Source organism: Culex pipiens, chromosome 2, assembly GCF_016801865.2.
Source record: "Culex pipiens pallens isolate TS chromosome 2, TS_CPP_V2, whole genome shotgun sequence".
Lineage (NCBI taxonomy): Eukaryota > Metazoa > Arthropoda > Insecta > Diptera > Culicidae > Culex > Culex pipiens.
The window spans coordinates 3,740,388-3,755,554 of NC_068938.1; the positions used below are offsets into that span (position 1 = coordinate 3,740,388).

A 15,167-nucleotide genomic window follows, 5' to 3' on the forward strand; every position below is an offset into this window, starting at 1 on the left:
AAAGAAGGGCTGTGAAAGTTGGGAGATGAGAGTTTGGGCATGATAATTGTAGTCGGTGAGAATTGAAACTTTGATATTTTCAATTCAATTCAATTTGTGTTTATTAGATGTGCTTATTTGTTTACAAATGTGGTATTTAGTTTACAAATTATAGTGATATGGAATTCCTTGCATCTATGGCTAAGTACAATAGAATCTATTGATATCGTAAGAAGAGAAAAAGATGAGAAGGATCAGGAAAAACTAGAATAAAACTACTTAAGGATGGTGAAAACTTTGGTATTTTTATATCCCTGCAAGAAGTATAGAAAAAAATAACACCGATCTTATTGAATCAACATAAAGTTTTGCTGGTGATATTTTAAAAGTAAATTATAGAGAATTTAAAATATCAGAAAACGAAAATAAGCCGACTTTGACGAAATCCGGAATATCTCCGGTAAACATGGATGGATCTTTTGCAACCGGAAGCGTCCAATTTGGTTGATTCTATTAAAAGTTACTGTACATGAGGAATTTAGAGTTTCAGTTTCAGTAATGTTTATTTATTGAAGATAACAATAGTTTTGATTGTTGACCGATTAATTTGTGAACATATCGCTGGTTAAAGCTACAAAAATTATTAGCTTATAGAGTTTATGATAGAGAAAACAACAAATCAAATTCATACCGATTTTCAATATTACTCTCCGTGGTACGGTAATCGAAATGACAGTTGAAACGGTTTGTTATAACAATGTTATATAGTGGAGTTATAAAAACTGACTTGAAACAAACTTATATAACTTCAATTCCAATGACAGCCTTCGTTGGAGTAAAGTTTTTTAGCTAACAAAACAGACAGCAGCCTTCTTATTGACGCTTGGCCAGCTTGTTTACTATGAAGCCCTGTGGAGAGATGTGGAAGCGCGCCTGGACCTGCCGTGGAGATAACAACAAATCGTCGAAGTCATCGGATCGAATTTTGGGACAGAGGAAGTTCATCAAAAAAGGAAAATCTAAAAGTTCATCATGCAGGGAATTTCACACTAATCACAGGTAGACTGCGTGCCATAATTGTTTTTTTTTTTTAAATTAATTTTGAATTATTTTAAATAAATCAGGCAGAAACAAGCGTACTTTTTTAATTAGCTTCGTCGTTGATTGAAATTCTAATAAGAAATGTTTGTTTAAATGTAAGTTAGTCAACGGTTAGACAGCTGTTTTCAATCTAATTTTCCTTTTCAGTGTGCGCTTTGATTTGACAGAACAGTCGTAAACCACGCCCCCTTTTTTTCGTTGAATCTCTCGTTAGCTAGCACAGTGTTGTCAAATACAATTGTACAACTTACTCTGATAACTTGCATCTTTTTCTGGCAAGTTATACAATAGAAAAAAGTGCGCTTTTTCCAGTTCACAGGAGTTGTAGAACAAGTTGTGACAACGAGGCGGATTGGTTATACAGCCAGTTAGGAAATACGTTTATCTGAAAAAGTGTGTTGCTTGGTCTAGTCTGAAATTTACCAACACATTCAAAGTACCGTCATCAGGGGTGATATTGGGTCATACAAAAATGCTGAAATTTGTATGACACAATCTCACCCTCCATACCCAATGTCACCCCTGATGACGGTATGTCAACATCGACTATTTGCACTACTACTATTTTGCAAATTCCGAGCCAACAGGTAACTTTTTCACAAAACTCGGAATGTTAAACAATAGTTGGCCTTCTCAGCTATCTTTTAACACTGCGGGTTTTGTCAAATAGTTACTTGGTTGCTCGGAATTTGCAAAATAGTTCTGGCTGTGCTTATGCGCCCCTTTCAAATGTTGCTCCAGAAATATTATGAAAATTACCGATTTCGTGAAGAATTGCTCACCTTATAAACCTTCTTCACATTGCGCACTGCGCACCTTGCCCGTTTCGTAGTTTACGAATGTCGCCTCGTTGTGAAATTTCTCTGCCTTTTCTGACAGCTCGTTCAGTCATCGACCAACCAGCAACCAGTTCGGACGTGAAATTCGTATGTGCTCGCAAGAAAGCAAAAATAAATATAAGCGAAAAAATCGTACGTGTTCTGATAAAGTGAAGAGGAAAAAAAGTAAAGCAAAGTTAATCGAAAGTGATTGATGCAAATTAAACTCTGTATTTGAGAGAGTGGCAAGAAGAATCAACCTCGTTGTTGTTGTTATTGTGATTGACCGCGAGAGCGCCTGTGTGTTGTTAAATACGGCAAGTGGCCGGAGAATCGGCTCAGTTTCCTTGCACCCTCGGAACTAATCGCACAACAGCAGCAGCAGCAGCAACCAAACCTAACCTCACTTTTCGCCGTCGGCCGTCTGTCATCCGGGAGAGAGAGATTTCACCATCGCAGGACTCGTTGGTTTTCTGTGGCTCTGGCCTTGTTTTGGTGTCTTTTCGTGTTTACTTTCACCAAATTAAACTTCATCAAAAAGAACAGAACCAGTCAGAATTCGGAAAACCGGTTCCATCGGCAGCAGAAGCAGCTCTGATTACATCACAGAGAGCTCGCGGCTCCGCCGGAGCTGAGCGCGAGGAGCGCCAGTGCTTCGCCCCTCCTCATCGCAGGGGGCCCGTGCTGATATTTCCAGTTTCAGTGAACGACGTCTGAGGGGGGAAAAAGTATGTGACTGTAGTTCGTTCCGTGGCCTACTTGAGAAGCAACAAAAAACGGTTCGGGTTTAAATCAGAAGAATACGGAAATTTGTTTTTATCACGAAAATTTTACGTCGTGAAAGAATAATAACGATTTCGGGTAGTAAAAAACGTAAAAAAAAAATTGTGCGCGCCCTTACGTTGGTATTGTGCGACGAAGAGAGCAAGAAAAGTTAACTTTCGTTGCTGTGTTGGTGTGTTAATTTTCGTAATACACGGTTAAGGGAAGAAGTAAAGAAAAAAAAAACAAAATATCAGAAATTTTTAAAAAGTATGTCAAATCGTGAGCGAGATACATTAATTCATCTTTTCGCTGGAGGGTAAGTTGTTCTTAATTTTTATCGATATTCACTTTCCTGTGTGTCCCCCAACTCAGAAAATTCAATATTCATAAATGTTATAAAACAATGCAAGATCAAATTGGGATCCTTACTAAAACATGTAACTAACCGAATTTAAATATCATCAACTAATATTTTTGTAACACTTCCCAAACTTATTAACTAACAATTTGTTTCATTAAAAGTATTCTCCATAATATATCATACTTTCATCAACTAGATTATCTTCTAACATGCGATTTTTAGACTCTGAAATTGTGCAAAATAAGATTTTCTAGAATATTTGTTTTGTAGGGGGAAATGTACGAATCATGGAATACTTAAAAAAAAGCTCGTCTAAAAGGTTTCTCATAATTTATACTTAAAATTTGGCTGAAATGTGTCTTAAAACTCGAATTTGATGTAAAAAGTGAGAAAATAGAAAATACGAAACCGTTTTTTTAATCATAAATACGATTATTCGAGGCCAAGGAAACGTTTATCTTAGGAACTTCGAATAATCGAATCATGATTAAAAAAATGTTTTAGTATTTTCTTTTTTCTCAATTTTTACATCAAATTTGAGTTTTACAATCCATTGTAGTCAAATTTCCAGAGGTCGCTGGTTCGAATCCCGCGGCGGGCGCTCTATTGTGTAAATATGGGTATTCGGCGCCGTCGCTCCGTGCCATACTTTCATACACTTAGGAGCCCAGGGCGGCGAAGTCCTTGTAGATAAAAGGAAGTGGTTGGTACTAGCAATGGTGGCCGACAGCTATAAAGTCAACTTCGTTTTTTTGTAGTCAAATTTGAGTGGTTGATTGCCTGTTACATCTTACATTACCAAATGCATTATTACTATTTCATTACTGCCATTTTGGCCGCCATTATGAATTCGATATTCCAAAATAACTTTTGAGTAAACAAGACAGTGAAATAATATTGTTTTTCCATGACTCGTTTATCCGAAGATTTGATGCGCATATTGTTCGAGGACTTCGGAAAATCGAGTCTGTATCTATAAATTTATTAATAGAACCGTGTTTATATTTCTAACATCAATCATTGTTCCTTTAGTTGCCGAGATATTAGAATTTGACAAAGTTCTTTGGTAAATAAATTCAGAAAACTTCAATTAAAACGTACTTTTTCTGTTTAAAGAATTCATAGAAGGTTTTACTCTAGAATTTGTTGGTTAGTTTTTCTTTCTGAGGTTGTAGCTATACACTTATTGGTAAATTAATTAATCTTTTCATAAATAAATTCAGGAACGGTTAAAAATAACTATTGAAAAGCAAAAAATAATTAAAAAATAAAATAAAATAAAGTTTTCCCGAAAGTATTAATTTTTGTCATCAAAAACATAAAAAATTATAAAAACTAAATGTTTTAAAAGTTTTAAGTAAATAAGTAGGTAAATTTAGCGATTACGTTTTTTCTAAACTGCTTCTACCAATACCAACTACTTTGCCGAAGATACTAAATCGATCAGACCATTACTTTCTAAGATAGAACGCTGCAGGTTAAATAATACGAAATATTATCGCGTTTCTTAAAACTTTCACAGTATAACATTAGGTACATCTAAATTGTCCCGCCCGTGTGGATCAGTCGGACCGCGCACTGGACTCACAATCCAGAGGTCGCTGGTTCGAATCCCGCGGCGGGCGCTCTAAATTTCTTTGTGTAAATATGAGTATTCGGCGCCGTCGCTCCGTGCCATACTTTCAAACACTTAGGAGCCCAGGGCGGCGAAGTCCTTGTAGTTAAAAACGAAGACACTAGTGGTTGGTACTAGCAATGTTGGCCGACAGCTATAAAGTCAACTTCGTTAACATCTAAATTCGATAACTAAACCTGCGCTGGCTTAGCTCAAATTAAGGTATTTTTACTTATTCACTGCGAAAAGGGACACAATTCAAAAAATGATCTTTTCGGTTTTACAATTACCAAAAATGAAGAAAATCTGCCAACCCTGTTTAAAGTTATGAGTTCTTTTGTAATAAAATTACATTGCTTTTCAACACAAAGACATATGACGTGAATTTGTATCAAAAATACTTCAAAACTTTACTTCATTAAATTAAAAATCCGGTTGCTCAGTTGCAGTTGCACAAACTCAGTCTCCAATTTTCAGTGTACTCCTCAAAGCTCACCCAACACACATTGCCAGCTGTTTTTTTTTGCTTCTTTTTCGTAAAACTCGTTTGTGTATAAACACGATCGTGCGTACGTGTCGAGGTTGTCGTACGCCACTTTTACGACTTCTGGTCACATTTTTTCGTTATTTTCATTGTTTTAAAAAAATGATAAATTTTATTAAATTTTATCAATAAATACGTAAATGAAACGCAAATTATTAGACACTTTGGAATTGCTCTCATTACACATTATGAACTTATAAAGTACCCTCTGGAATGTTATCTGTATTTGCATAAAGTACGTATTACTCTTGTCAGTATTTATCAGTCAGCGATAAAACTAATAACTAGAGTTCATTACTCACACACTTTGAAGCAAATGCAACGGACTTCTCCTCCCTCCCCCCTTTCTACGTCCTCTTTCTCCATAAAACTGCCGTTCGCTGTGACTATTTTTAGAAACTTGTTTTGAATTTGCCTTCCAATCTGAATGATCGTTAAAGTTTTATTGTATGAGTAAGGTCTCGCTATTGTAGTATTGCGGCACTTGAGGGTTGGCGGAGCGGTTTTTCCTTCCGGTTTTTGCTTTTAAAAATGTGGGGTGGAACAATTGATAAGGTTCTATCTTGATTTGTTTAGTAGTTAATTGTTTTCGTACTTTTCAAAACAGTTGTTAACATAAGTCCTTCTTGGAACAAACTAATGAGTGTTATCAATCCCTTTCAAATTGTTACCCACTCAAACTCAATTCGCTAATTCCACGCAAACACTCTCACTATCGGGCGCGCACCGGAGATATCTTTGCATGTTTATGTTTCCCCCCTCCCCTTTTCAGGGAAAAAGCATAACAACTGCATGCGGACACAATCTACAATGTTTTGGTGTGCGGGGTGTGTCCGCGTCCGGGAACCGATTTCACCGGCGGATCGAAACCAAGACACTGACAGCAGCGGGAGAGCAAAATAAAAAAGATTACGTCGTAGTTTTATAACCTTGAACTTGGTGTGGTGGCGGCGTAGTTTTTTCGCACACACCTTCCAGGGACGCCAAAATGCCGGTTGGAGTACTTGAGTGTTAGATATTGTAGTACACAGTTGATACTAAACGGTCCTATTTCGATACGACGGAATGCGATGAGTTGGCGCCTTGAGTTCCTGTCAGCAGCGCAGTGCAGTGATTTATCCTTGAGGGAAGGGTATTAGATATTATAAACTATAAATGCGCAGTTGAAGGTGCAACACTTCTTCTGATAAGGGGATGATGATGATTTATATTGTAGCAGGTAAAGATAAACACGCCTAGTTGACATGTGGTAGCAATTAAAATCACGAGTTACCGACGGTGATTTGTGGTGACAAGTCCGAAGATTGTTGAAGTCTGAATCTAGCTGGACATAGAAACTTGTTGGATGTTTTGTGGTTTTACAGATTAAAATTTGTTTAAGAAAGACCTCAGCAATACCAAGTTGATGTTTGTTTTGGATGTCTTTGATGTTTTGTATTCTATAGTTTTCTTGTATAAACAAATTGTATTTAGTTGATTTTTCCAAAACAAATTCATGGTATGATGTCATGGTCTTTTAGGAACTATTTCAGCATTACCAAGAGCGCTATTTGATCAGAATACCGTAATTTGGTATTTTCATGCAAATTTTCCCAGTTTGGAATTTCATTCTTGATAATATTCATAGCAAGTACCGTGTCGATGATGGGCTAAAGTGTAAAATATATTACAAAGTTTAAAGAAATTGGACACTCACATAACTTCTGACCATTCGTCAATTTTTGTCCTTTTGTTGATATATGGAATGCCTACGTGTTTTTGCAACATTATTCAAAGAAAATTGCTTAAAAGTTTCTATGTTTATATTAAACTTTTCGAACTAGTTAAATCCTGGAAAATCAACAGATTTATGTACATTGAAGCAGATGCCAAAGTTCCTAACTTCAGAAGAATTAGTGTTAGTCGAAACATTTCCTCTTCTAAGAGAAATTCGGCGAAAGATTGCAAATTCATCAAATTTGATGTGCTATCTTCTAACAATCCTTTGAAGACATCTTATGAACTACTAATATCTATAAATACTATACCAATGTTGTAAATGAAAGTAGTTCCAAAACACTACACTATGTATTAGGCTTAATTTAGTGTGTTAAGATAAGTATATGAATTAGATGAATTGAAAAAGTATCTCCTTAATATTAAAAAAGGTTATGAGGTTATTTCGTTTTTCAAAAAATTACCGTGGAATTTGAACACTTTGTTCGTGGGTTCAAATTCCATTAACGCTTGTTCACAATTTAAAGGACTGATTTTTCTTGTCCATATCATTTTCCATACAAATTAGGCAGCTGTCTTTACAAAACGGTATGCAAAAATTAAAAATTGCATCTTTTAATTTTTTTTATCGATTTGGTGCCTTTGGCAAACTTGTATGGATATAACCGTTAAAAATTGATATACGGATAACGTTGTTTTGTGGATTTTTTGGATTACTTTTTGTCACTAAAAATCGATTTAAAAAAATCAATATTTATTGTGTTTCATCAGGGGACAAACAATTCCATTTTTTCAGAAAATTTTAGAAAGAGCAATCAAAATTTATATTTTGTTTATATCGTGATTTAAAAAAAATCTCAATCAAGTAAAGCTGTTTTTTGAATTTCATTTTTTAATGTAAAATGCAATTAAAGTTTTAGCCATTTTTCGACAACTTTTTTAAAAAGTTGTAGTTCTTCAATTTCTAAAAAAAGCCCCCACCATTTTTCAAAAAAAAGTCTCGAAATGCTGATAAAATTTGCCATGCAAAGGTACAAAATACAGAAAAATAGTATTTTTTCAGTGTTGCTCAATCAGTCCTCATTCTTTGATTACTGATATCTTGGCAACTAATGGTCCGATTTGCACGTATTAAAATTTGGAAGGTTGAATATTACCTCTTTTTGCCTTCCTCACCTCAATGAGGAAAGGCTATAAAATCACTCGAAAAATGAACTTCTTTATTCGACCTCGTAGACCCACCTTCACGTATACTTATCGACTCAGAACCAAATTCTGAACAAATGTCTGTGTGTGTGGATGGACGTAGATTTGTTTTTCTCACTCACTTTTCTCGAAACTGGCTTGACCGATTTTGTCCGGATCTGTGTTTTTAGATCCGTCTACAGGTCCCATAGGTCATATTTTGATACCATTATGTTTAGTAAAGTATTTCAAAAGTTATGCTAAAAAAACGATTTTGACAAAAGTTCCCAAGATTGTAAAAAGGGTGGTTTTTGTAAGAAAGACCGTTATGCTATACATTTTTAGAAAGGTATTTGAAAGACCTTTCCAACGAGTCCAAAACACTAAAGATCTGATAACCCTATAAAAAGTTATTAGCACTTAAGTGTTATTTATGCACTTTTTGGAGGCCGGATCTCAGATATTTTGATGAAAACGTTGTCCGGATCTTTCATGCGACCTATCGTTGGATAGGTAATTCAAAAACCTTTCCAACGCGTCCAAGACATTGAAGATCTGACAACCATATCAAAAGTTATAAGCACTTAAGTGTTATTTATACACTTTTTGGAGGCCAGAGCTCAGATATTTTGATGAAAACGTTGTCCAAATATATCATGCGACCTATCTTTGGATAGGTAATTAAAAGACCTTTCCAACGAGCACGAATTGGATTGGAGATCTGACTACCCTTCATAAGTTGTAAGCACATAAGAGCCCTGCAATATGAAGATCTGACTACCCAATCTAGTGGTATGAATAATGAGTCAAATTGATAAAACACTGAAAAACACCGCCCTTTTGTGTCTATTTTGGATAGCACCCTTTAAATTTGAGGAAGGCACCAACCACCTAAGGGTGGATTAAGTAACGTTTTTAATGTAATTTTAACTCAACTTAGACCGAAAAAGTGACATTGCACTAGAAAAGTGGTAAAATTACATTTTTTTCTGATAAAAAGAAGTACCACTTCCCAAATGTAATATTACTACGATATTTTATACTGTTACACACATGTAAATCGGCAAAAATGTCATAGGTTGGGTTGAGCACCCATGAAATTTTTTGATTTTCTACGAATTGTTTTACGCTTTCAAAATATTTTTTAATGAAAAGAGCCAAAAAAAATCACAAATTTCATTTTTTAACATTGAAAATCGAACCATAAGTTCCTGAGATATCAGCGACCATTTTTAAATATTTTTTATGGTTTTCGGGGTCATATTTGAGCTCAAAAACTTAAAATAATTCAAAGAATATAAAACTATTGCCCTGGTTACGATTAATCGAAGTGATTTTTTTCCGAGGATAACCGGATAACCGAGACTGGACTAATGTAATAAAAATAATTCTACAAATTCTTCACATAATAAGTTTCTGATCATTTTTTATCAAGTTCACATTTTTACACATTGTTTAGATAAAATTACTCAAAAAAGAGGTTATGATCAACAAATTAATTTTTCAACCTTCCAAAATTCAACTTTTTTTTCTGTTTTATTGAACTATTTATCACTCTATATCAATCGAAAACGCTTTTTATGAGCTGCAATTGAACGTCAATGTTCTGGTACGGCAACATTTGAGGCACGATGGAGTGAGATGCTGTTCCCCTACACGGAGACAAATGAGTTCCGAAAATCGTGAACAAGCGTTCATAAAATTGGGAACCACGAACAAAGTGTTCAAATCCCGTGGTACGTTTTTGAAAAAAGAAACGTGTTAAAATACCATGATGGAATTTGAACACTTTGTTCGTGGTTCTCAAATTCATGAACACTTGTTCACGATTTTGGGAATTCATTTTTCTCCGTGTATGTAACACATATCATATATTTGATGTTGTTCTTCACCAACTATCAAAGAAAAAGGTTAAAGATGAGTCTTCTTGAGTGAAAGACTATTCGATAAGAGATGTTCGAGTTGATTTCCAGAATATTGTTTTATCTATGACTTCATCAGATAGCTATCCAAGTGCATTCAATTGTTCATCCCACACTCACATGGGGTATACCCTCTTACTCAACGCAAAGTCATTATCATCCCAGCAAATTTAAATATTACTCTTCTGTTCTGCTGAGGCCACTTTACGCTGCTTGTAACATTTTAATTCAGCACTTGATCGCATTATAGCGGTACCCGCCTCACATGCCTCTGCACCGGTTGCAACCACATTTCGCGCTGATTATTGTAGCTAGCAGAAGCAGCAGTTGATCGCGTGGACATGGCGAGCTAAAAATAACTTTGATGATGGTTATTTTTTGTTACGACGCGGCTTGTTGTTATTGTTTTTAGCCACACCACTTCTGGTTGAGCCAGACTGGTTGCGATCACATTTGATCGGGGACAGGTTTGAAGACTACGGGGAAGTGAATATCTATGTTGAAGAGATCCCGAGTTCGCCCAGGAAACGACCCGTCATGATCCTTCATGACAGTGTTGGTATCGACATCGTTGACCGACTGACCGATCGCTGGAGGCCACGTCCTTCGACTTGAACTGGCGGCGCTCGAGCTATAAATAGGTTGTCTGTGAATTATGCCCTAAAAAATCGAACTCACGCGTTCGCGCGCGCCTCTATCTTATCGCGCCGTATTACCAGTTTGGTTTGGTTCGTATTGAATGGAATTTTCCATTGACGGCGAAGATCTGCTGCGCGTATTTGTGAGTGGCTGTGGGGGGCTCTATCAACGAAACTTTCTTTTTTTTTCGTACGAACATCACGTAGACTTACAGCGTTGAGTCGAGGGACTATTGTTGTCTCAATGAAATCCAACCTCCTCAAGTTGCGATCTTCGAAGTCTCGTGAACGTGTTCGTAGAATGAGACGTCGTACAGACAACAACTATAGTTGTTCAGCGAAACCAGTTTAGCGCTACAAAGTCCACTGCAAGTTGATCACATGATAAGAACGCCACCACCTGAGCGCACAAAAAGGTGCTCTGGAAGCGCTGATACGTGGGAGTTGTTGTTTTTGCGAAGGAATTCTTATCAATTTGATGAGGTTGGAAAGAAGGTCTATTTGCTAAACAAGACAGACACGGTTTGGGTTTGCGGAATAGTTGGAACTGGACGAAACTGCATGGAGTCTGGATGCCTGGACATTCGGAAAACATCTTGATTGATTTGCAACTTTGTAGGGTGTTTTCAAGTGGGATTAGTTTTGAAGTCTTCTACTATGAACTAGTTCAGTCAAGCATCAAGCTATTCCTTTGAAGGCTTATTCCTTCATACATTTTTGTCAAGTATTAGAATTAGTCTTATGTCATACCTATTAGGTATATCAGAATCTTTTTATAGGTAGATGTTTTATTCAATACCTCTTCCTCACAGAGGATTCAATATCAAAAGGTCACTCAAATCTTTCATTATTCAGGCCTGTTTGTTTCCCCACACAATTGACTGCTCCGTCTCCAATTTAATTTTAAATTATTCAGCGCATTTCCACAAAAAAATCGTGGTCGTCAACATGTTTTCGCCCCAAAAGCGATTCCTTTACGACGACGCAAAAGGATTCTTGCGTTCGAGATGAACATTCTTGTGCAAGATAAATATTTGTGCAAGTGCAAAGCTTTAGAGTCTCTGTTGACAAGCGACGCCAAGTGGTTGCGAGCGATTTCATCAGACGGTGAAATTATTACGATTCTTTGGCCAGAAGGACTCGGGAAAACGTTATTCACGCGCGAGGTATCGACAAAACAAACCTGTCGTGATTTTGCTCAATTTGCTGTCCTCAAAACTGTGGTTGCTGACTGGGAAGATGTTTACTACATTGTTTCGAGAAACAAATGTGACTTTTTATTAAAAATTGCTTGACCTTCAACTTTGTGGCTGGCTCGTAGCCATTAAGATTTCACTTTTGACAAATCTCGGACAACAAACTTGCAAAAGAAAGAGGTTCCGACTAATTTGTTTGCTCGATATTCGATTTATTACCTACCTTAAGACAGTTTTAGCTGTGTCTTTCAATTATTGATCAAATAAAGTCCCACAAATCCGTGATATCTTTTACGAGTCGGATTTGGAAGCTCGCAACCTTGATACTGACCTCAACCGTTACGTTACGGCGCATTTCGGCGCGAAATCTGCATTTGCAATTGTCTGCGATTCGTGATAAGATAACCGAAATGTCACTTTGGGTTACCCCCACCTTTGAAGAGCTATTATCTTTAATGAGTAGAGGGATTTAGCAATGGTAAATCTCGCCTGTTAATTATCCGAGCAGGTGCCAAGATTAACCCAGTTTGAGCCGGACTTAGTCTAGAAGGAGGATGATTTCAAAGGTTGTAATTATTACACAAAAAAGACGAGGGGGTGATTCACCCTTGGGAAAACGTAAACAACACCGTCGGGGGATTTTAATTGCCTTCATTACGATAGAGGACTTTGGCCTCGCGCACTTGGTTGGCAATAGTTGTTGTGGTAGGTTATGGGGTGCAAGAATTTCACTTATTTGCAAACGACGGCGGCGGCTGTCGACCTGATTCTCGAGCGTACGACACTGTGCGAGCTTGTTCTATGAATAGAATGTCGACTAAAGTTAAGGAATTGCTCGCGAATAGTTTTGGACCGAGGACAACTAGGTGACAAAGTTAGGAAGTACCTTCTACTAACTAGTCCCTGGTAATAGTCCGAAAGATCTTCAAGTATTTTCAACGTCGTGCTAACACCTTGCCAATTTCGCTCAACTTCTGCGCAAAACCAGCAAATTTGCATTCCCGATCTCGCACCGGTCTCACAAAAACCGGAATGCGAATCGCACTAAATCACGGTGCTAATCAGATTTCGCACCGGTCCGCCAACTTTCGCAGCAAATATGGACCTTTCGATTGTCCTGGTCAGAACTCGCGGATCGCTAATTACCCGTGCCGTGCCGTCCATCGGCACTTGATCACGGGGACAAAAGAAAGCTCGTGACTCAAGAATTTCACAAGGGAAAATTGCAAATCCCTCGTAAAAGTTCTTTGTAACGTTACAGGATGACGACCTGCCTTGTCGTCTATACTTCCGCCGCGTCACCAGGTTCGCATGTGATAACGTTGCAGAATTATCTAACAAGGAAAGAAGTGGAATCAGTGGAATATTCCCAATCTTGTGCGAGATTCCCCTAACGACTAACCGCTTGAGCAAATCCCAGATTCGCTCGAAATTCACTCATTTTTACGACTTCCAAGTGATGAGAATCCGGACTAAACTGGACCCTCCTATCTATCACACACACACACACGAGATGACCCGGACCACCTCGGGCTCATCATTTTCGAATAAAATGTGCTGATAATCGGGGGTTTGTCCGGACAAACAAGTGCGTTAGGGATCGCGAATGCGGTTTCATCCTCGTGGAGGGGCTTGTTTGTCCGAAGCTCCCAGGAACCGACCTCTGATTTGTGTGATTTTTTTTTCGTATTTAAAAGTCGGAGCCTCACAGACCAAATAATGTGCGCTATTTTTAATCTCAAAACGAGCATGTGTGATTCATGGAGATCACACGATGTTTAATCAAGAAGCCATTGACGTCAGTAGCGGCGGCAGCCAAATAAAAGGTTTCGAGATTAGGGATTTTGGAAGACGGTAACTGAAGATCGGACTTTTGAGAGTTAGATTTTTTGAGTTTTCATGCGAATTTCGCAGTTCAAAAAGGGAATCGTGCTAAATACTTGTGAAAAGATTAACTTCTAACAAAGAAAAAATCCAAATTTCAGTTACCTTGTACAGAGCACCGAACTGACTTGTTAAAGGGTTAGGGAAATCCAAATATGTGCGTTTACACTTGATACTGCTTGATTGTCAGACAATGAACCCTTCCTCACTTGAGACGAAAATAAGATTTGTTTTTTTGTTTGTCCACGTAGGATTCTCGAAATCTTCCATTGACTGCGGCTTATCTGAGCAGTATTGTCCGGTTATATTTACACAAAATTCATAGTCAGGGCACTTCCGATAACCTCCAGGGATGGTAAATATGTCACGAAAGTTCCGGAACCACGTGTGTTGTTTTCGCTTGGTGATCACGAGATTTCAAATTCTTCGTTAAGCGGTTCGTCTTGTTTTTCAAACCTTTTGGAAAAGTTCCTATAGTTTGAAGATATCTTCCAAATATCCATTCTGTAATATGTTACACAAACAAATTTAGGTTTGTTTGATTCTAAAGCTCTGTTTCACTCCCCCCTTTAAAATATAATAATTTGTCAATTCTAGATTAAATTTTCAAAACAACCTATCCCTCATGGGTTTCCTATGCAGATAGGACCTTTTGAAAATTTAATCGAGAATTATACTTTAACACACCCGATCTAACTGATTCGGAGTATTTGGTACGGCATTTCCACGTATCCTCCCTCCACTGTTGCTTTTGTGATATGTGCAAGTACTTTTTTTCAATGTCCCAAGTTATGTTTTAACGCACTTTGTTGCAATGCAACTTAAAATCTAATGTTTAACCCCTACTGCCCAAATTTTTTTTTCGAAAATTTTTATTTTTCCCGTGTTCAGGAGGTCATTTTGAGCAACTTTTGTTCTACGAAAAACTTTACTTCTCTTGTTTAATGATTTTCTTGTTTCATTTTTAGTATTTTAATTTTCATTTATCTTGTTTAGTTTATGTTTGTTTTTGGTAGTATTTGGCCTATTCTACCACCTAATATAATTACATTTTGAATACCTAATTTTTTCACGTTTTTACAGTCAATTTTTGATTTTTTTTGCAAGTTTTTCACATTTTCTGCTATAGAATGGCACCATCATCATTTAAATTGCAAAAAATGCGTAGAGGCATTGTCTGGGACACTAGAACAATTACTGCATACTTCTTTTTACTAAAAATATAGGAAATGTTAGTAAAAACACAGTTAAAGTTGACCCGTAAAAAAATGACATTTTTAAAAACATTGGAAAAGTATCATAAAACAAGTTAAACTTTCCTGAAATTTTCTAAAATTTTAAGAGTTCTTCTTTCCAATGCTTTTTAAAGATCAAAAATCGGTTGGAAAATTGTTTTTTTTAGATCGAAGCCCGTCTAAAGGCGGGGTTAGGTTGTAGTGGGTT

The 15,167-nt window shown here is 37.0% G+C and overlaps 1 protein-coding gene across 1 annotated transcript in view; it reads left to right on the plus strand.

The window, feature by feature from the left end:
- The first annotated feature begins 1,976 nt into the window (after nt 1-1,976).
- Nucleotides 1,977-15,167, plus strand: part of LOC120412474 (mitochondrial carrier protein Rim2-like) — a 30,136-nt gene continuing 16,945 nt past the window's right edge. The window contains exon 1 of the mRNA XM_039572963.2: nt 1,977-2,979. Coding sequence (XP_039428897.1) covers nt 2,933-2,979 — 47 coding nt within the window. The 5' untranslated portion in view covers nt 1,977-2,932. The remainder of the gene's footprint in view (nt 2,980-15,167) is intronic.